At 38.4% G+C, this 23,909-nt stretch overlaps 1 protein-coding gene and 1 long non-coding RNA gene across 17 annotated transcripts in view; one reads left to right on the plus strand and one right to left on the minus strand.

The window, feature by feature from the left end:
• The window catches only part of LOC140848047 (uncharacterized), a 91,583-nt gene extending 72,009 nt beyond the window's left edge, over positions 1 to 19,574 (minus strand). For all 16 annotated transcript variants that reach the window (XM_073230188.1, XM_073230178.1, XM_073230185.1 and 13 more), the window contains exon 1: positions 19,188 to 19,574. In XM_073230188.1, the coding sequence (XP_073086289.1) occupies positions 19,188 to 19,569 (382 nt within the window). In that variant the 5' untranslated portion in view covers positions 19,570 to 19,574. The remainder of the gene's footprint in view (positions 1 to 19,187) is intronic.
• Positions 19,575 to 19,801: 227 nt separating this feature from the next.
• LOC108402392 (uncharacterized) overlaps positions 19,802 to 23,909 on the plus strand; it is an 83,211-nt gene continuing 79,103 nt past the window's right edge. The window contains exon 1 of the long non-coding RNA XR_012124269.1: positions 19,802 to 19,855. This is a non-coding gene — a long non-coding RNA (uncharacterized lncRNA). The remainder of the gene's footprint in view (positions 19,856 to 23,909) is intronic.

Below are 23,909 nucleotides of genomic sequence, written 5' to 3' on the forward strand. Positions count from 1 at the left end.
AGAAGTATAAACAACTCTCCTATTGAATTATCTTTCATAAAGTTTATTTACATTGTTTCCTTGAAAAGATCACATCTGTCCATCAAATCCTTGTACTTCTACTAATGCACTAGCTCTGTGACCTTGAGTATGTCACTTACCTACTCAGAATCAATTTCCCAGTTTGTAAAATAAGAAAACACTATAACATGGAATTAAAAATAACTGAGTGGTTGTGAAGATTAAATAAAATTATGTGAGTATAAAACATATTTGAAACAATAAGGCCCTTATACATATTAACAGTGTTTACAGGTTTGTACCCATATTCTCTGGAAAACTTCCATCCTAAAGCAAGAACCTGCATCTGGAAGACCTGACAACCAAGAGGGTCATTGTCTATGTGAATACAAGAGTTCTACAGCATTCTATTTCACACAGCATTAATTAACCTGGGCAAAAAAAAATCAACATTCGCTACATTTGCACCAAATAGGCTAACTGGGCCCACCCACAAGTGATTATGTAATGCCAATACTATTAGAAACACTACTCTTTGTTTTTACTTTACTTTTTCATTTAAGAAAATCTTTAAGCTCTAAAGCTATAAAAGACAGAATTGATTTGAATTATATTTTTATATAATTCTGTAACATTTTATAACAAAAGCCAGAGTTGTTCCTCCAATGAATTTTAAGTATGTTGGGACTAGAATGTTGACTTAAAAAGCATTTTAAGAATAAACTACTGTACAAATATAAGTTATATTCACACTTATACTTAATTTGCTTAATGAAAAAAATATTTTTTTAGTCAGTCAAATGGTTATAGCAGTTAAAATTATATTTAATGATCCAAAAGTTCTTCTCTTTAATTGGCCAAGTACTATAAAAAAATTCTTGGGATATATGAATAGATTTCAAAGTGATATGAACATTTTATATCAAGTTCATATCTGTGCATTTGCAAATTATTTTTAATTTGAACATACAGTGTTAAGACTGGTCAACTTATAGCTAACTTGAATGTCACCCACTGGGAATATCAGTCACAAATGAACCAAATGTACCCAGCATAAGTACAGACAGATCTGACGTATCTACCTAGAGACCTAGAGTTGGGAATCCCTGACTGGCCTCTACTGTTTCCTACCCTGACATCTGAGGTCAGCACCTTTGGCTGTGCTGCTTCTCAGGCACCTGGAACACAAATTCTCCACTAGCTCCAGGGTGCCTCATCCCTGGTGGGTGACGGCACACTCTGAAGAGGGCTGCTCATGTAGGCATATGCAGACCTGTACTCAGCACATCACCTACCATTATGCAGAGACCTGAGACTCCAATCTCTCTCAGACCTGGAGGAGCTGGGTTCCACTTGACCACCTCAAAGGTGGAAGGCACCCACTGGTGTTTCTCAAAAACCTGTAACCTATTGGAGACACACCTTTTGGGAAGCCCTGGCCTAGAGTGTTTATGGAGTGAACAGCTGTTTCACTGATCCAGGTGTGGAGAGTGGTGCATAACACTGGAAAGATACCTAGTCTCTTGGAGCTTACAATCTAAAGGAGGCTGCAAGGTTGGACGGAAGTGGTGAAAGAGATTTAGAAAGGCAGTGAAGATTTTTAAGACACAAAGGAAGGTTAGATCCCTGTTTAAGAGATCAAACCGGCGGTGAGCATGATGATAGTGTGCAACAGGTGGGAGAGAAGGACAAGCAACTGGCTACAAGGCTGCTGCGGCAGTCTGGGTCATGGGGGCCTGCTTTGTGATGATAGGGATGGTTTAAAAAAAAAGTATACATATGAAATTTACTTATAGGTAAAATTTTCATAGCTTCTCATAGCCTTTATAGCAGGTGTTAATGGTTTATTGACAAATCCTGAATGTTTTTGCTTTTATTTTTTAAGTTTTGGCTAAATCTCTGGTATTTATTTATTGTCATAGAATGTTCTTTTTTCTTAAAAGCAAAGAGAAGGATAGAAATTTAGGAAAAGATCCTAGTTACCAAGATTCTAGTTCATTTAAGTCTGACTCTAGTTTTATAAAGCTTAGCACCTCAGTTGTTGGCTTATCTTCTGGAAAAGGGAGCTTTAGATAGTAAAGAAAAAGTAATAAAAATACAGAGGCAAAAAACAGCTGTGAGCTAATTAATGGAAGTAAGAAGTACATGGGAACAGGACAATTTAAAATTTAGATCAAAGCCAGTGAGATATTTCAGAAGAAAAAGTATGAGGATGGAATTATCAATTTCCTCAACATTTCAAAAGAAAGAAAGAGTGATAAATAGCTGGATGTAGAAGGAACAGACAGTAGAATTGAGATCATCCTAATTACATTCTAACCCACCCCACAGACATGAACCATAAACGCTGAAGACCAGGAAGCAGAGTTTCTGATGGAGGAAACAGGACAGGGACTCACACAGCAGGAAATTTGGGGCAATAAAAGTGTGTGAAAAGCACTTAAGTTCAAGGTGTCAATCAAGATGCCACTGGAGAAATTTGCATAATTTCTAATAAGAAAAATAATAAAAAATTTAACAATGAAAATACTGTCATTCTCAGTTTAGAAACAAGTATTTCCATACTGCTAGAAGGACAGGGGAAATAATTCAGCAAGCACTGGCATGCACACAGCTCTTCAATCTTTTGAAATGACTAGTATGCACAGTATCCATAGTCTCTGTCTCTCAGTGTGACAAAGTCATCACATGCATCCCTAATATCATAATTCTACTTGTACTAATGTTACAACTCCTACCACAGAGCAGTCACTCTTAAGTATTTGTTTGGAATCATCTGCTAGTCTACGCTTATGAGGGAAGAGCTGCACAATAATTAAGAATCTGAGCTTTATAGTCAGACAGAACTAGGCTACCATTTAACATTGGGACTTTGGAAAAAGTGACTTTACTTTTCTGTGGCTACTCTCCTATCTGAAAAAATGAGGATTTAAAATAACTATCTTGTTGGGTTATTGTGAGGGCTAAGTTACTGTAAGGTTCAGCAAATGCTGAGCTCAGTGGATGGCACATAGCTAGCAGGCAATTAATGGAAGGAGGACACAAGGAAAAGATACTCTTCACCTCTTCTTGGCAAGTTTGTTCAGTTTTTCCTTCTTCAATTCTTTATGTTTCAGTTTTGTAAATCCTGCTTATCCTTCAAGGCCCAGTTCAAATGCCAAATTTTCTATGAAAACCTCGTCAATAAAGCCAGCCACTTAAAATGTATTATAGATGTGCAACACTAATAAGAATTGCTAAGTTACCTAGTGCTGACTATGTTTGAAGCAGTGTTCCAAGTGCATCCCATATATTAACTCATTTAATCCCCCTAACGGCCTTGTCAGGTAGGTATTAGTATCCTTTTTCTGCAAATAGAGAGTATGGGACAGAAAGGAGTCTGCCCAGGACCACCCAACCCCTGGTGGACTGGGCTGCTTTGACCCCCACAGCTGGCTCCAGAGTTTGCTCCCACCTGTGCTACACGCCTCCACTGTCAACTGAGAGGGATGAGTAATTACTGCAGAGACCTTCAGAGAACTGACAGTTTTATATTTAGTAGAGCTGGAGATGTTCTCTATACAAGCTAAAATCATTCATGGTGGATAACTTTTTCACCTTCCATAGAAAATATGTCTGTAGTTCAGTTCCTCAATCTGCACAAAATAAACGGGGGGGGGAACAGTTATTTGCACACTATTTGGTTTTATCATTTTCTAGGTGGCTAACTCAAATCCAATTTTCTCAGTTCACACTTCTAACACTCTAGCTCTCTTCCTTGTAAGGCCCAGGAGATAAATAATGGAGATGGATAATTATATCTCCATATGACCCAAGAGATGAGAAGGCCAGATCACCTGTTTGACTGTCCTCTAATACTCTGTGCAAATATAATATAGCCATCAGGAAATGACCAATATTTATGACAACATATGCCATATTTGTGGGGTTTGATTTTATACACACATATACAATGTCAAAGATACTCTTTATAAATGAAAACTATTGATACTGTTCTTCAAACTAAGTCAGGCTCAGGTGTATGGAATTGAATCTTACAAAAAAAAAACCCCCAAACCTGCCCTCCCTCCACCGAAAATGAACATTTTTTGTGTCGGAGACAAAAAGTTACTATCTTCCCTCTTTAATCAAACTTTTTAACAAAGAATCAAAAGCAAAAATAAAACATATCTGACCAGGGGATAATGTTTGGGTTATACAGAAAATTATAAGCTCTTGAAAGAGAAAGGCTTAAAAGGAAATTCGTGTTTCTTCTTAATTATAGCAGTGCTACTATCTACCTGTCGTCTGAATTCATTTTTGGTGCCTTATTTTAAGATTCAGATAAGACACATTATAGCACAAAACAATGAACTTCATGTGCTAGCTTCTTAGGAATGGCCACACCCCCAAAATAAAATATAGTAAAAAGGCAAATGAGCCAAAATAAAAAGAAGTCTTTCTTGGTTTCCTTTAAGAGTTTTTCAAAAATTAGGAATTAATAAAATCTGCATCACTTGAGAGGAGGAATACATCAGCTATTCTTAAATTAGCCTCTAAATGGGTTTCTATTTAAAATAAGACATCCTGCCATCACGGTGGCTATCAGTGACCATCAGTGACCTGGGTACATACTGAGGCCTCAGGGCTCTCAAGTGAGGGATAGAGAGCAGGGTTGTCAAGACAAGTCTTACTGGTCAGACAGGGCCTGACGTTTGGCCTTCAAATTGGCTTATGTTTAGTCCAGGGCTATGGATGGGAGGCAAAAAAAGCATAGGAAAGGCCAAATAGCTGAGGCAATATAATGCATATTACACAAGGAGCCAAGCACATCCAACTCTGTAGGTAACCAGACACTGAATTTAGAGCCACCTAACAGACACACCCATCACATACTCCCACAACACATTAAGCTTGCCTTTATCATGGCATTTAACTTACATGGCAACTGTTCACTTGTCTGTTTTCACACTAAGCGATGAAGACTGACTCACCCCAAATCCTCAGTCCAGGGATAAGTGTAAATAGCATAGGTGTAAAATAAATAAGTGATGGAGAAGGCAGCAAATATACAGCAAACTGATGTCACTGGTTCCTTATTTTGTCTCAAGAACCTCTCATCCTACAACTGGGAGGATAATAAAAACAAGGGTTATTTTATTTTTTTATGTTTATATAACATGAGCCATTTAACCTCTTTGGCTCTAACTTGCCTCTTCTCTAAAAGGGAGGAATTAAGACTAAATTCTTAAGGTCCATTTAGCTCAATATTTCCATGAATCTTTGATGGAATCATATAAAGACTTGTTAGTATTTACTGAATGCTTCTATGTGGTCAATAATTATGCTCACATGTGAAACCAAAGTTGTGTTCCTTACTGCTATGCCAGTCAATTGCACATGCACTTATAAAAGGAAAAAAATCCACAGAACACTGTTTTTGAAAATATACACACAAGGACATTAACAAGTCTTAGTAAAATTTAAAGGACATAAAACAGTATTTTCTTTAGATAACCCATACTTGGCACTGACAGTATGGCTAGGGCTTTTCTATCAGGGAAAATAAGAGAGAAATGTGTCTTCGGCAACCAGAAATCCAAGTCACATGGAAGTATTAAGCTTACTGACATCATAAAGGTAGGTTCCTGTTTCCAAAGGTCCATGGCAACATGTCAATCTAATGAGCATAGCCTTTTCTTTCTTAAAACTCTCCAGTGGCTTCTCTGCACTTAGAATAATAAATTCCAATATCCTTACTGTGGCCTGTAAGACACTACACAAGCTGGTCCTCTCTGATTTCCTACTGTTCTCCACCAGCATCTCCAGGCTTCCCTCAATTCCTCCAATTTGCCAGATCTTTCCCACTTTAGGGGCTTTGCGCTTTCTCTTCTCTCTGCCAGTCAAGTTTTCACATAGATCTTCACCTGCTTCGTTCCTTCAAATCTTTACAGGGTCTCTATCCAACATCACCTCCTCAAAGAGGTCCTCCCTGCCTAAATCAATTCAGAAGTAGGCTCCCATCCCACACTTATCACATCTCCCTTTTTTCCTTCACAGTTCTTATGACAACTTGAGATTACCTAGTCTGTTTAATCCTTTGTTTACCGCCTGCCACCCCTGTCATAACTTGCCAGGATGGAAGCTTTATGGAGCAGAAGCCTGGTCTACCTTTTTTACTTCTTTAATTCCAGAGCATGAATAGTGTCTGTAGGCTTTTTTGGGGAAAGACAAACTTATTCTAGCATTCATGAAAAAAATGGAAATAGTAAGTATTAAACATTTGTTGAATAAAATAACAATAGTAATAGGAGCTATTCTGTTTAAAAGCACTATTACAGGCTCTCCACACTGAGCATCCCATTTAACTTCATGATGGCTCTGCAAAATGGATACTATTACTCCATTTTACAGATGAGGAACTGAGGCTCAAAAAAGTTAGATGACTAGACCAAAGAAAGAGAATGGCATAAGGTGATACCTAAAATATGAACGTGTATATTTTCTCCCAAACTTTCTATTTCCTTTTTGGGTATTAACACTTCCACGCTATTATCTAGGTTCTAGACAATAAATCCACCAAAATTTTTAATCTCTAAATTATTTAAGAATTATTTTAATCCCATGAAGAAAAAAATTAAAAGGAGGAAGACTCGAATGGGGGAAGACAAGATTCTTAAAATTAAATTGCCATTTCTGTTAGATGAGTCCAATAAATGACTGAGAGGTTGGGTAATGACATTAGGAAGTATCTAAAATAATCCATATTTTTAAAGGATATGCCTAAAAAGATGGAATGTAATCCTAACCTAGAATGAAAAGACTGCTCTTCAACTGTTTAAGAATAGTAAAAAGGCTACAGTTAAAAGCAAGAAAAAACAAACTAGCAACAATCAGAAACTGAACTTTAAAAATATGTATCATTTATAATTGCATTAAAAATAGGAAATACTTAAGACACTGTGACGGTTAAATTTGATGCAACAACTTGGCTAGGCTTTGTGGCCAGCCTGGTCCAACACTAGTCTAGATGCTGCTGTGACAGCGCTCTGCAGATGTGATTGACATTCCAATCAACTGATGCTAAGTAAATATTACCCTCCAGAATGTGGGTGGGCCACATGCAATAAGCTGACGCCTTCAAAGCGAAAAAACTGAGGTTTCCTGATGTTAGAAGGAATTCTGTCTCAAGATAGGAACAGAAATCCTGCCTGGGTTTCCAAACTGTTGGCCTACCCTACAGACTTTGTGCAACATCAATTCTCCTTTAGCTCCAGTCTGCTGTACTACCCTATGGATTTCTGACTTGCCAATCCCCACAATCCTGTAAGCCAATGTCTTAAAATCTCTCTCACTCATTCTGCACACACACACCCACACACACACCCCAACCATATGATCCTGCTACTCTATTCCTAGGCATTTACTCAAGAGAAATGAGGGCACATGTCCATACAGATGTGTACATGGATATTCACAGCACTTTATCTGTAAAGTCAAAAGCTAGAAACAACTCAATGTCTATCAAGAGGTGAACTGATACAGAAACTACAGTACATCCATACAATGAAATACCAGTTAGCAATAAAAAGGTATAAACTACTGGTACATGCTACAACACAGATAAATCATAAAATAATCATGCGGGTGAAAAAAGTCAGACTAAAAAAGTGTGTGTAGTGTATTCTAGGACATGTTGACTAAAGTAAAGGAAAACAAATAGTGGTTGCCTGGGGAACAATGGAGGGGATTACCAAGGGACCAGAAAACTTTTGGGGGCACAAGATACTTTCAATGTCTTGACTGTGGTGATGGTTTTATGGGTATACATGTATGTCAAAGCTTATCAAACTGTACACTTTCAATATGTGCAATTTACTGTGTAACAATTATATTTCAGTAAGTTGTTTAAAAAAGAGCAGAGATTTGTCAGAAGTGTTAAGGAAAATTTTAGAAAGGTTTAAAAACGTCTTCCCAGCAAAAAGAGGCCAACTTACTCACTTGGGATCAACTGCCAACAGATAACCTAAAGAACTGTTTCACTCCTATCTTGAGTCAGCCTTTTAAACCAGAAAAATGATCTTTAATCTGGGAAGGGTAAATAAGGATTAAGGGGGAAAAGGGGAAAAAGAAACTGAAGCCCAAAACAGGAAGCAGGCAACAAAAGAAGAAATTGCTTTACATTCATTTTATAGTTGAAGAAAAATCATATCCTAAGACATTAAATATATTCTGCAAATTTGGTAATTTTCAAGAAATCATAAAGAAAAGCCAGGAGAATGGATGCAGAATTCATGCAAAATTCCAGAATAGATTTTTTAAAAAATCTGATTAATAAGGAACTGGCTTCTCTAACATTATATTTGCTCCCGGTCCTCAACCCTTTCCAATTACTTTTCAGATTTACCTTCTGGGTTCTTGGTCCACTGGTCCCTTAAATACTGGTGCTCTCCAAATCCTTGTTCCATTTCTGTTCTCACTCTACAACAAGGTTTGTAACCTACCAGAGGAGTCATGATTCCCTTTGATAATCTGATGAAAGCCATGGCCCAGAACAATGTATATTTATATAAAATTTTACATGTAATTACTTCAAAGGTTTCAAGAGCTCCCCTGGAGCGTTGGCTATGTATTCTTTGGCATCTGAAAGTACATAAGAGTACTGAAATTCCTCACATAATCCCAGCCTGGACTGTCTCTCTCTAAAATCCCCATTTAAAGTGAGATGTACACACAGCTGTGGCAATGGGAAATATGAATACTCACAAAATTCACACAGAACCTACAACCTCACGATATTTTTCTGGATATACTGGAGAAACAGTACAACCAGGCAGATTCTTAGGTTACCCAGTGAATGCTGATTAATAGATTTATGAAGTTTCTGATGACTGTTCTGTAGAAGTCCATCTTGTTAAATAGGACTTTTAAAAAAGGTTATTTGAATGAAGATATAGAAAACAGGCTTATCAAACTTTGGATGGTAAGAAGTTGTGACAGTGAATAGCTGAATCACAGGCCCAGGATTTAAAACATATTGACTAATTCAGCTTAGGGGTGAGCCGAAGGTCAGGAAAGATCCTCAATTTTAAAGACCTTTTCATACATAATTATACTCTCCTCTTCCCCAACGACCAACAATCTATGGAAATTTAATGCATCTACCAAGACTGCACACTTCTTGAGGATAAAGCCTAAAGTTATTTATCTTCACAGTGCACCCTGAATAATGTCAGTATCACATGCTGTTTGAGCTGTATTATGCTATGGTGTAAAAAAAATGACTCCAAAATCACAGCATCAACCATACAAGGGTTTACATCTCACTTACACTGACTGTCTATCTTGGATCAGCTTCAGCTCTGCTCCATCATTCTGGGACCCAGTCTGAAGGTTCCATCACTCTGGGACCAGTTCTAAGGTATGCTGGTTCCATGACGGAGGGAAAAGGGCCACCTGCAGAACCATTAGATGGAATTTAAAACATCTGCTCAAACATGGGACATGTCACTTCCTCTAACATTTTATTGGTTAAGTGGAGCCAAGTATCCAAACCTAATGTTAATAGACTGGGAAACAGAATCCTCCTACAGAGAGGACCCTAGTAGAGAGAAGCAACAAATACTGAACCATATACAATCTACCACACTGCTTCCCCAGTTGAAAGTGCTCAGTAACTGGCAGTAATTATACACGAGGCCATATAGTCTCAGGGCAGAGACTGTAACCTGCCTTGTAACGGATGCACCAGCACCACAGTGCCGGCCACACAATAATAGAGGACAAGGTAAGTGCCTACTAAGTGAACAGTGGTAAGATGAGCATGGGATCCGGAATCAAAAAATCTGTGACAAAGTACATTATCTGTCAATTCCTGACTTAGGAGAAAGGCATTTTTCTCTCTGATTCTTGGAGGGATGTAGAGATTAAAGAAAAATACAAGTGAAAGCATCTTGAAACTGTGCTATTTTGTACAAATGTTACTTCATATCACCAGATAGTCAAATGCGATGAAATGTGGTAAGGACATATTCAAATTTTTACAGTAGTGCAATACATAGTCTTGCATTTACTTTCAAAGCATCAACTGGCAAATAAATTAGAAAGATTAGACTTCAAGCAGTTCATATGAGAAAGAGATAAAGTTCTAGTTGAGCATAACATCAATATGATCAAAGGGTAATGTGGCTGCCAAAAAATGTAATGCAAATTTCAGGCTGCATTAATTCAAGTACAATATCCAGATAATAGCTCCATTGTGTTCAGAAATGGTAAGACCACATCTGAAGTAGCCAGTTCAGTTCTAGGCACTGTACTTTAAGAGGTATGCTGACAGACTTTGTCATGAGTTCAGCAATGTGGATAGAGAAGGACTGTAAACCATGTCCTGTGCATATAGTTCAAGGATTAGGGTTTTCCCTTACTGTGGTAAAAAGGACTCAAGTAGGACTGAACAGTCATTTTTAAATATTTTAAGAGTTATTGTGTGTAAAAAGGATAAGCTTCTCATATGTAGCCCTAGATTGCATGACGATCAAGTGAAAGTTAGAGTGGACATAGATCTAGCTCAATGGGAGTTACTGTTAACAATTAGAAACTGTCCAAAACAAGGAAGGGTGGATGACAGCATGGCTGGAGATGCCACGGAAGAGACCAAAGTGGGTGTTATACAAATCTCACTCACTTCTCCATGTAAGCAAACATTTTTGAGGCATATCAATACTAATAATAACAACAAGGAACAAGAACTGAGGTAAGAAGTAATATAAGAAGTTGTTTGGCTTGTAGTTTTAAGCTAGATAACATTAAACACAGACATAGTATCTTGGTTGTACAGAGGAAATAGGCTTAATCAAAATTGTATTTATTCTAGAAGTTGTTTTTCCTAGTATGATGTAACTCCTATGATTTCCAGGCAGGTGTAATGTATATTTTAAAAGTGCCTACAATGGTACTTAAGCAAAAGTATGCTAATATTAAATAAGTGTTGTAATTATTTATTATAATAAGAAAGAATAACCACTCTGTATGAAATATCTTGGAATACAAATTTCTTCTTCCCTTGCATTTTCTTTTGCATCCAAAATGGGCACATTTAACAGGGTTTCACAGTACACAGGATCTTCCTAGTACTGTCACAAATTACAACCAACGTATTTCTCTCACTGCAGGCAAAAAATTAGTTTAAAAAACAGGTTCACTGGCTGATTAATTTTGTTTGTGCCTTTATGGAACAAATGTAAATTTGTATTTTTAAAAATCTGTTCTTTTAAAAGAAAAGGAAATATAAAACAAGCCAAAAAAAAGTAAAGGAAATATAAAAAGGAAAAAAGATGAACACCTATCCTCTACTACGGAACATGAAGGATAGGACTCATTTGGAACAGGTTAAGGCTTGTTTAAGAACTTGTCACTGGATTCCTACTCGCTGTTTCTCTCCCTCCTCTCTTGTGGGCACTACCAAGAATCGCACAGGTCATGGGAACACAATGCTCTGCTGCAAAAATCAGACCATAGTTTCAAAATTTCCCATGTTAACCCATCTGACAGAAACAGTCTATATTCCACTGGGAGATGGGAGAATGAGTCAGTACAGAGATAACATAGTGGTCAGTTTAAAGAAATAGTAACTAACTAAAAATGTGAAGTTGCTTTTAAATTAGATGCTCATGTATTAAAGCAATTATTTTTCAGCGATGGAAATGATGCACAATAAACACTTATATGTTTAAATAAGTCACTAGAAATTAATTATCGCTAACATTTATTGAGTGTTTTCTGTACTTGGCATTCTTTTAAGTGCTCAACATCAGGGATACCCCTCATCATGGCCACATACAGTAGTATTATCAACATCCTCATTTTTACAGATAAGAAAGAGGAGACCCAGAATGGTTAAAAAACTTGCACAAGATCACACGATATTGACAGGCAGGAAAGGGATACAAGTTTAGGCAAGGCAGCCCCAGGGTCCATTCTTTAACCTTCAGGGAAGGCTATTGCTATATTATATACTTGGACATTTGAAGGTCTTTTTAAGTCTATTAGCTTTAATTGCATATGAAGACATTTTTCACTGGCAGTCAAGACTGTACAGAATTATTATTAAAATGCTTTCACAACCAACTTTTGGGATTATATAACTGAATCTATTACATCACTTCACTTAACCCACCAGTACTTAATCTAATTTTTCCAAATAATATATCCTTTGGCTTTATTATAGTTCATGATAAATACAACTGGGTGCCTTTTATATACTTAGTGAATGCCTCACACTATGTCAGTAAAAATACTTTCCACAGACTGGACCTAGGATGTTTTATTCAAGTGAATATGTATTAAAGTAATTCTACTACTTCTCAAGTTCTCAATGCAATTATTCAACAGACTTTTGAATACTTAATAAATATCAAGTATAGTATAGATACAAAGATAAATCAGATGGTCTCTGCTGTCAAGTGAGGCCAGTTACAAAACAATGAAATGAGTGCTTTTAAAGGCGCTACGACTAAGGTTCCAAGGCAATAGAGTTCCACCTCGCCTGGCAAGAGTGATGGAGTCCCACGTGCAAAGGCATGGGGATGGACAAGGACATCTTCCTTTCAGGAACTATCAAGCAATTTAAGTAAGACTAGAATACAGGGTTTACATGGAAAGCAAGTGAAACACTGATCATCAGACATGAAGAAGGAAGCCAGAGCTAAAGAAAAGTTTTATTAAGTCATGATAAAAAGACCCAACCACTGCGAGGATTTAAGCACAACAGTGGGAAGATCAAATATGCTAACGATAGTGATTATCACACTTCTTACTTTAAACAGAACTCTGACTCAAATGAAATCTTACACAAACTTGCACACTTAAAATTGATCAAAGTAAAACAACACTGGTTGAAATTGGAATGAACCTGCTTGACTTCTTCCAGAACCCTTTACAGATACAGTTTCAAAACCACTGCTTTGAAAGAAAATTAACATATCAACACAACTATGCTCTATTTACTTAGGGCCTCTCCAACATGGATTCTAACTTCTCAGGTACAAGGATTCATTGTTACAGTTTCTACTTAACTGAAGAACTTAATTAATGACAAAACTTACAATAAAGAAAAGGAAGATAAAGATTATCAGCTTTTTCCCTCTTCAGTTTAAACCATAATTGAAGTGACCACTTTCTAACTTAAAGGTTAGGATTTGGGTTGGAAAAATACTAGTATATTTATGGCCACAGAATATTAAAAACTGATGCAGTATTGGAAAATATGGGATGTATGACCATAATTGGTATAATGTAATTTTTTTCAAGATTGGTATACTAGAATTTTAACAATGACTTTGTATCTGAAAATCCTTCTCCACCTATCACTTGAAATCTGTTCTCCCACCTTTTAAAATGTGGCGCTCTAAATGTGATGGCTGAGAATGATCATCGGTGTGAAACTGCTTATCTTCCTCAGAGCCATCTAATATATTCCCAGCAATAATATGTAAAACTAATTAAAGATATACATATGCCTCTCCTGGCAATTCACTACTCTTGATTTTTCAGTGAGCAGTGCTAATAAAAAAGCAAGGTTACAATCTGAAGGAGAAGGTATATGATTAGTTGACATTTTTTATAAAAATGATTATACTCACTTCACACAATCTAATCTTATCCCCACAATCCTCCTCCTCACCTTTAACCTCCCCACTCCTCCCAATAACATTTGCATGGCACATAACCACTTAAAAGAGTCTCAAAATTTTCTTATTTTAAAAAATCCCCTTTATTATAAAATCCCCTTTATAAATAGCTGATAAAAAACAAATGTTCAAAACAGTAGCACATATAAAGAGGTACAGAACAATGTCACTTTTCTCCATCAAATAAGACACTAGAAGAAAATGCCACGTTAGGCAACTTTATCATGCATTAAAAGTTCTCTCATAGCATGTGGCTAAAGGCCAGCCATTGACAACTATTAAAAGGAAGAAGAGCAGAGAGAAGCATAAGATATAAATTAAATCCCTCAATACATCATTTGACCAATGTCCAATACATTCACTCATGGGCATGTTTAAGAAATGGTCCTTAAACAGTCACGATATACATAATATGGGTGAGTGTAGTAACCACAATGTTGCTCATGTGAAACCTTTCTAAGATTGTATATCAATGATACTTTAATTTAAAAAAACAAAAACAAAAAAAGTCATAATATAAATGTCATTATAAGGAAAATGCTATTTCCATATGATACTGTAAACTCAGTCCAACACTGAGCATTCAACAGATCATTTCTGGGTAGATTACAGTATGTTTTCAAATCTAGCCAACTATTTTGCTATAAATGTTTGGGATAAACATAACTCTCTATATTACACTAAAAATAACTTACATCATATCCTCCAACTAAATTAGTACATTTTAAGGAAAGAACTCAGTAAATGACTCATTTTCACTTCTTTCAAATATAAAGTCTAAGAACTAGTGAATAATTATTAAGAACAAAATTTAAAGAAAAGCTTTTTATAAACAAAAATATACTTGAAAGTAACCCTACAAATATATACAAAAAATCCTATATGTAAAATTATAAATCAAAATACCCAATATTGAATATTTGTATCATTGAACTATATATTCAACTAGAAGGTTCAGAATCAAATTTCCGTCTCATGCCCATTTAACAGCTAGTTCTTTGAAAAATATTCCACAGATGAATACATTATTTTTTAATGACACTGTAGACCTATGTTGATTTTAATGACAAATAGTTAACTTAGAACAAATGGTGATAATAGTTAGAAATATTAAATTATACATAGTTTAATTGTCTCCACAGTAATATAAAAATGTTCATAAATTATCTTAAGATAAATTTATATTTCAACTGTGAAAACTGCAATAACCATTCTATTTAGAATAACTTATGATTAAACCATATTTGATAACTAAAATTTAAACATTCTCCTAGATGGAACAGCTGAGAGAGAATATAAAGGGCAGTTTTTACAAGTGAACTTTCTATGGGTGCTATAGATAAGATGATCCAGCCCTATAAACCAGCACGAACAGGGTATGGAAAATATAAACATGTAACAGTGAAAGAAAATGCAATTTACCTGGTCATCTATAACTAAAACTGGATTCAGCCTTTCTTATTTTAAAAACTTTAGCCCAAATTTCTGCAGATTACAGGGTCTAAAACTTTTAAATCCCATATAGTGGACTTACACATATACTATAAATATCAGGTAGTATTTTATGCTTAGGAAGTCTAGAAATTATTATTTAAAAACTAAATTTTACACAAAATATGTTGTATTACTGATTGTATTTTATAGAAAATTGAGAAAAGAAAAAAGAAATGGTATTTTAGAAGGGATACTGAGTCAATTGAGGACATAAATCAGCTGTAAATTCCAAGTAAAATTCCTAATAATTATCTCTATTCTCACAGATCTTGGCACAAATATTCTAAAAATTAGTCTACTTATTTATTTTGGCAAGTTAAAAAAAAATTTTTTAAGTACTTGCCCTCATTAATGATAAAACCAAATAATTAATTTTACCTCACTATGCTCTATTAGCAATTCTCTGAGACAGTCCCTTGGGATTTAAGAAACAACTGAAACAATCTCTTTCAGTATCACATTGTCACTTTATTTTTACTCATTTGCTCAATAGAGGAACTAAGAGCCTATACTACCAAATCAATGGCATCATTCAAGCTGTTCCCTCAATTTTGACAATATTCAATTATGCTAGAGTGAATAAAACTGTGCCCATCATCCCAAAGCTGGGCTCTCCACCCATATTCAGCATGAAAATAATTCCTTGCTTTCTATCTAATGCACAAATCAGAACAAGAAACTACTAAAAGACTCAAAAGATACTCTGAACACTTACATACCTGCATGATTAGCTCTTGTTTTTCAAATCCCTTCTCTAAGAATAAAACTTCTTGAAAATTGGGGGAAAAGATGTATCAGTCTTCCAAAGACAGACATGAACAGCATAAATAAGTACATTTTATTATTCTTTAATAAAGTTTATGTCCAGTTCCTCCTTGTCCCCTTATCCCAACATAAAGTTTGAGCTAACTGTACAAGCAATTCTACTCATTTTAACGTATATTCCTTTTTCTTAACATCTCCAAAGCAAAATGATTTCAGACTGAAAACTCCCCAAGTACTTCAATGCATCCTGTGATTCCAAATAAACTCAACTGTAGTAACAAAAAGGACAAGAAAAGTTCCTTTGGAAGTTTTTGAGTACATAGTTGTTTTTTTATCAACATAGAATTTTTCACAAGTGACCTAAATAGAATTATAGCTTAGGAAACAAGCCTTTAATTCTGAAGAATAAAATGCACCTAAAGAAAAAGTCAAGGTAATGGTTTTCACTGCATGTGGACTTTAGGCTAAATCTATTTATTCTGATTTTCATGAAGTTTGAGTATAACCACTTTTTGGTCTATGCTGCAGGGCCACGGTCCTAGTGAGAATACCTTAAACAAGGTGCTTTTGATACCTCAGTATAACTAAACCACCTTGGATGTGATTCCAGACAAACCTGGCCATAAAACTTTGGAATTTTAATTAGGTTTCAATGTACTCCTTAAATGGTACAGCACAAATCAGATGGCAATTTTTCCTTCAGTTAAAACTTCAATAGGCAGTGTATAAGTGGAACAACTTTGAATTTAAGAAGTCCATATATATTAACTTTGCCCCAAACACTTTTGGAAAAGGGACAACTCAAGGAACACACTGATAAACCTTACATTATGCTCCAAATCTGTTCCTCAATTGTTGTATGCCAAATGATTTTTCATAAATCAAATCACATTTTATAAGTACCATATAAAAGGGATTATCTGAAGGTACCTTTCAGTGAAACTTTTTGTTAATGTACAGAATTCTCATATAACTAACCACTACTTAATTTGTTTTGTAATCTTACATTGTAAATATCACTGTTCGTAGAGTACAACTTTCATAAGCCAAATTCATTCCAACATTATTGCCCTTCTCCCTAATCCCCAAGTTTTAAAAATGTCACCCAAAAAACCAGCTGTTCATTTGCAGTAGGATATACAAGCAATAATTGAAAAGTGGAAAAAAGAAAATTTTTAAAAAGTAAAATAGCAATGACTCCCAAAAAGAGGTCAATTTTTCACGCCTCTTTTTAGCCATGATCACAAAAAATGCCCAATAAAAATGATTTTTTAAAAATCAAGATATGCTTATCTCAAATCACTTTCCCACATATCTTTATCACCTGGAGGAAACTGGTCAGGAACTGTTTATTTCCATGAACACATGACCTCCACAGTGGCACCAAGGTCAATGAGACCTACAGGAGGGGGATATGCTGAGTAAGTGCTGATTTGCCCAATTCTACAGGTCCCTTTAAAAAGAGAGAAGAAAAATAAAAATAAAAATTTATTTATATATTACCGGAAATGTTTTAGGCTGTATCACTCAAGTACTCCAGTATAGGACTGTATACAGACATAAGTCAATAACTGCTAATGAGAGTGAGATGTAAAAAGTGGCATATGGGTACAGTACCCGGTACAGAAATTGCTGCACAGAAAAAATTAACAAGGTCTCGGAATAATCCTCCTTTACATTTTGTACTTACACCCTTGGTACCCTGGCTGTATGCCGCGACGATTCAATTTCGTAAGTGAGGGTTCTCTGTGGACAGAACTTTTCGAAATGACAACCAAAGGCCCATAATCAACAGAAGCAGCACCCACATGTCAGAAACGCTTAAGGGGCAAGTTTGCATGTGCTGACCCTGCCAGTTAACATCAAACTCACCAGATGTCCTGGCTGTTCACTTGTAAGACTCCTTCAGCTGTCACAATCCTAACCTTTCACAAACCAGAAGTTTTTCTGGATGAGATTTAAATTTTAAAACACATTACCCACTTGGTATAACCTGCTTAAACTACATTTACATTCAAAATATCCTTATCAATTTCAAACTACTGTATTTATTAGAAACTTCCAAACTTTCAAATATGAAAAAAAAAAACCATACATCAGAGCTAGCACCTGGTAGTTTAAAAGCGATCTGGCGGAGAGCAGTTATAAATGTGGGTAATTCATTCTATCGTTGAGTAAATAGGCAGCATGCGTTATAATAGTGGAAAATTTAAGAGGAAAAAATTCAGCCAAAGCACTCGTTATTCACCATCAGCGGAGTACTGGCTGGCAGCTGGCTTCCAAGTCACTTTCAGGAAAGCTCCTGATTGGTGGGTGGCACTGGGTCAATGTGATTACTTAACCCTGGCAGTGTAACTAAACTCCACTTTGATGGTTTCCAACGCTTATTACAAAAAGGCGACTGCTCGAGCATATCAAGTACTCTAAGAGTCCTATTTTTCTCCCACGGAACACTGAGCTTGACACCTGCAACTCATCAGACAAACATTACCTTGATTAGGGGCCTTAAGTTCTGTATGTATTATTTTTAAAGTCCACTAGGCATAGATTGAGTTGGAATGGTGGTAAGATTAACCCATTTCCCGCATACACAGGGAAGAATTCATGACCATTCGAGCAGTTCCTTCTCTTCCAAGTAACTTTTTTTTTTTAATCATTTAGTCCTAAAATAACCACAGGCAACAAACACCAAACACTGGCATGGCAACGTCCACACATCGTGCCCCAGTGCTACCCGCAGATTTGTTCATTATCTGGTCCCCATCCAGACGGGTCCTCCCGGTCCCTACCCCTTCCGTCCGGTCCTGCCTGGCTTCCCCGAGTTTTGTTGTAAAATCTGCCACTTTCGCTAGAAGGGCACAAGCGAGGCGCCTGGTCCCAAGGGCAGAGTTTCTGCCAACTGCCGGCAAACATTTCCCGAAAGCTTCAGCGGGCCCCCGCGCACACCTGACCGGGCCCGCGCCCCCTACCGCACTTCGCCGAGCCCCGAGGAGGGCCCACCTGCTTCCAGCGCCTGTCAGCCGCCCGGGCCGCCCTGCCAACCCCCACCCGGCGGCCGCACGCCCTACCCCGAGCCCCTCACCATTCCGGAGCCCGACCCTGAGGGGCAGGGCCGCCAAAAAAGGCCCCCGCCAGGCGGACCCCGCAACGCCCCCCAGAGGCCGGGTCCGAGCGCCTGTCAGCGCCCCCGGGAAGGGTCAGCAGGGGGCTCAGCTCTCCCCTGTCCTCTCTTGACATCCTCTCCCTCCCCGCCGCACTCACCTGGCGGGCTCTCGCCGAGGGGTTGGGCGAAGGAGTCGGGGGTCACGCGATGAAACGGCCCGCCGGCCGCGGCCCCTACCCGCCAGCGCCCGCGCCCATCCGTTGCGCGCCCCGGGCCCGACGCGCGCCGGGAGCGCCTCGGGGGGAGGGGACGCGGGGACGCGCGAGCGCCGTGGGGAGGGGTACTGGGGCGGGGGCAGGGGAAGCTGCGAGAGCAGCAGCTCGGCGGCGACGGCGTTAAGAAAGCAGCCTCCGCCGCGTCCGTCATGGCGCGCGGCGACGGCAGCGGCGGCGGATCCCTCCGGCCTCTCCGCTCCCTCGCCTTTAGTTTGACCTTTCCCTCCAGTGTGTCTGAGGGAGAGCGGTGCGCGCGCGTGTGCATGTCTCTGTGTGTGCACGCGCGCGCGCGCGCGCGGGGAAAGGGGCCGGTTCGCTCCCTGACGCCTGACGTCACTGCCATGGCAACGGCTGCCCCTCCCCTATCCTCCCGTTTCCTGACCCCGTCCTCTCTGCACATTCCCGGGCCTCACGTGCTCACTCGCACGCACGCACGCACGCACGTAGCGCGCGCGCCCGGAACGCTGGGGGGCGGGGGGCGGGGGGCGGGGGGCGGGGGGGGATGTAGGTCATCGAGCCTCTGCGTTCTCTCTCTGAATTCCGCCAATCCGGTAAGGAGGAGACGTGGGCGGGGCGGGCTCGGTTGCCGGAGCGGCGTGAAAAATTTCCCGGGGTTCACGAAAACCTTACCCAGCGACTGAGCATGCCCGGTGGTGAAAGGGGCACGTTACCCGGGAGCTCAGAGGAGGAGAAAGAGGCGGATTTTGGTCGTTGAGGGAAGGGAGCCCGAGGCTCAGTGTAGGGGAAGTTAAGTGGCATCGAACTGTGACAGTCAGGCAACCATTGCAGTCTGTTTACGCCGCTATTGCTGTGTTAACTTAAACACTCTGAACTTTAATGTCCTGAATAAAATGCAGTTTGATGATTAAAAGACAACGTGGAAACGCGTCACCAGTCACATGGTAGACCCTAAATAGCTGTTAGTATGGAGCCTACAACTTCCTTATTTTACAAATGGGAAACAGGACGCAGAGACATTAAAGATGAAAAGATTTTCGGTGTCAGGTAGTGAGTGGCCTGGACCCCGGCTTCCGTTTCAATACGGCCCTACATGGCCTACCCTCAGGGAAAGTTGGCGGGGGTTGGGGGTGGGGGATTTCAGGAAAATCTGTGAAGAGCTTCGTTGGCTACCTGTGGATCCCTTCTTACCCACAGCCTGCCTCCCATCCCTCAAAAGGTTTAGAACCCTGGAAATAAGGGCTGGACCGCCTTGGGGCAACCGTGAGAGGGCACTGGGTTCTCGATTTGCACCTGAACAAACGGAACTCTGCTTTCCTCACTTCACTTGGGGACACCTAAGTTTCTTCTAAAGTTTTAAAGTGTAAACACAGTAGCACGGAGCTCCAGGTCCTCACAATTTCCAGCTAAACGAGGAAAGATCATTAACCCGTGTTTATCCGGTGTCCACCCACCAAGTAGACAAGAATGCATTTCCATCCCACAAGGAGCCTGTGACCTCTGTGCTGTGTAGGCACTTATGATTCAGATGTACTCATCGTTACTCAAACTTGTGCTTCGAGCCCCTTCCTTTAACTTAGCTTTTATTTAAAAATTAAGGTATCATTGATACACAGGCTTTATGAAGGTTTCACGAGAAAAACGATGTGGTTACTACATACACCCATATTATCGAGTCGCCCTCATGCCAGCCCCATTGCAGTCATTGTCCTTCAGTGTAGTAAGATGCCACAGAATTCCTACTTGTCTTCTCTGTGCTACACTGTCTTCCCTGTCACCCCCCCCCACACACCATGTGTACTAATCATAATACCCTTCAATCTCCTCCCTCCCCACCCGCCCTCCCCAACCCCTCCCCTTTGGTAACCATTAGTCTCTTCTTGGAGTCTGTTAGTCTGTTGCTGTTTTGTTCCTTCAGTTTTGTTTCCCTATTATACTCCACAAATGAGGAAAATCATTTGGTATTTGTCTTACTCTGTCCGACTTATTTCACTGAGCATAATACCCTCTAGCTCCATCCATGTTATTGCAAATGGTAGGTTTTGTTTCTAAAGAATGAATAGTATTCCATTCTGTATATGTACCACCTCTTCTTTAACCATTCATCTATTGATGGACTCTTAGGTTGCTTCCATATCTTGGCTATTGTAAATAGTGCTGCAATAAACATAGGGGTGCATATGTCTTTTTGAATCTGAGTTGTTTTCTTCAGGTAAATTCCTAGGAGTGGAATTCCTGGGTCAAATGGTATTCCTATTTTTAGTTTTTTGAGGAACCTCCATATTGCTTTCCACAATGGTTGAACTAGTTTACATTCCAACCAGCAATGTAGGAGGGTTCCCCTTTCTCTGCATCCTTGCCAGCATTTGTTGTTCCTAGTCTTTTGGATGGTGGCCATCCTAACTGGTATGAGATGATATCTCATTGTGGTTTTAATTTGCTTTTCCCTGATAATACTTATGTGGAGCATCTTCATGTGCCTCTTGGCCATCTGAATTTGTTCTTTGGAAAATTGTCTGTTCAGATGCTTTGCCCATTTTTTTATTGGGTTATTTTCTTTTTGGATGTTGAGGCATGAGAGCTCTTTACATATTTTGGATGTTAACCCCTTATCGGATATGACATTTACAAATATATTGTAGGATACCTTTTTGTTCTGCTAATGGTGTCCTGTGCTGTAAATAAGCATTTTAGCTTGATGTAGTCCCATTCTTTCATTTTCTATTTTGTTTCCCTTGCCAGAGGAAATGCGTTCAGGAAGAAGTTGCTCATGTTTATATTCAAGAGATTTTTGCTTATGTTTCCTTCTTAGAGTTTTATGGTTTCATGACTTACATTCAAGTCTTTGATCCATTTCTAGTTTACTTTTGTGTATGGGGTTAGATAATAATCCAGTTTCATTCTCTTGAATGTAGCTGTCCAGTTTTGCCAAAACCAGTTGTTGAAGAGGCTGTCATTTCTGTATTGTATATCCATGGCTCCGTTATTGTATATTAATTGATTGTATAGCTTGGGTTTATATCTGGGCTTTCTAGTCTGTTCCATTAGTCTATGGGTCTGTTCTTGTGCCAGTACCAAATTGTCTTGATTACTGTGGCTTTGTAGTAGAGCTTGAAGTCTGGGAGTGTAATCCCCCCTGTTTTATTCTTCCTACCCAGGATTGCTTTGGCTATTTGGGTTCTTCTGTGGTTCCATATGAATTTTAGAACTATTTTCTCTAGTTTGTTGAATAATGCTATTGATATTTTGATAGGGATTGCATTGAATCTGTAGATTGCTTTAGGCAGGATGGCCATTTTGACAATATTAATTCTTCCTATCCATGAGGATGGGATGTGTTTCCATTTATTGGTATCTTCTTTAATTTCTCTCATGAGTGTCTTATACTTTTCAGAGTATAGATCTTTCCCTTCCTTGGTTAGGTTTATTCCTAGGTATTTAATTCTTTTTCATGGAACTGTGAATGGAATTGTTTTCCTGATTTCTCTTTCTGCTAGTTTATCGTTAGTGTATAGGAATGCAACAGATTTTTGTGTATTAATTTTGTATTCTGCAACTTTGCTGAATTATTAGATCTAGTAGCAGTTTTAGAGTGGATTCTTTAGGGTTTTTTATGTACAATATCAAGTCATGTGCAAACAGGGACAGATGTAACTTCTTCCTTAGTAATCTGGATGCCTTTTATCTCTTTGTGTTGTCTGATTGCCATGGCTAGGACCTCCAGTACTATGCTGAATAGAAGTGGGGAGAGTGGGCATCCTTGTCTTGTTCCCCATCATAAAGGAAAAGCTTTCAGCTTTTTGCTGTTAAGTATAATGTTGGCTGTGGGTTTGTCATATATGGCCTTTGTTATGTTGAGGTACTTGCCCTCTATTCCCATTTTGTTGAGAGTTTTTATCATGAATGAATGTTGAATTTTGTCAAATGTTTTTTCAGTATCTGTGGAGATGATATGTGGTTTTTGTCCTTCTTTTTGTTGATGTGGTGGATGATGTTGATGGATTTTCTAATGTTGTACCATCCTTGCATCCCTGGAATAAATCCTACTTTATCATGATGGATGATCTTTTTTATGTATTTTTGAATTCAGTTTGCTAATCTTTTATTGAGTATTTTTGCATCTATGTTCATCAGGGATATTGGTCTGTACTTTTCTTTTTTTGTGGTGTCTGCCTGGTTTTGGTATTAGAGTGATGCTGGCCTCATAGAATGAGTTTGGGAGTATTCCCTCTTCTTCTGCTCTTTGGAAAACTTTAAGGAGGATGGGTATTAGGTCTTCACTAAATGTTTGATAAAATTCAGCAGTGAAGCCAACTGGTCCAGGATTTTGTTCTTAGGTAGTTTTTTGATTATCAATTCAATTTTGTTGCTGATAATTGGTCTGTTCAGATTTTCTGTTTCTTTCTGGATTAGCCTTGGAAGGTTGTATTTTCTAGGAAGTTTTCCATTTCTTCTATCCAGTTTGTTGGCATATAATTTTTCATAGTATTCTCTAATAATTCTTTGTATATCTGTGGTGTCTGTAGTGATTTTTCCTTTCTCATTTCTGGTTCTGTTTATGTGTGTAGACTCTCTTTTTCTTGATAAGTCTGGCTAGGGTTTTATCTATTTTGTTTATTTTCTCAAAGACTCAGCTCTTGCTGTCAT

The sequence above is a fragment of the Manis javanica genome, chromosome 2 (genome assembly GCF_040802235.1).
Source record: "Manis javanica isolate MJ-LG chromosome 2, MJ_LKY, whole genome shotgun sequence".
In the NCBI taxonomy this organism is placed as follows: domain Eukaryota; kingdom Metazoa; phylum Chordata; class Mammalia; order Pholidota; family Manidae; genus Manis; species Manis javanica.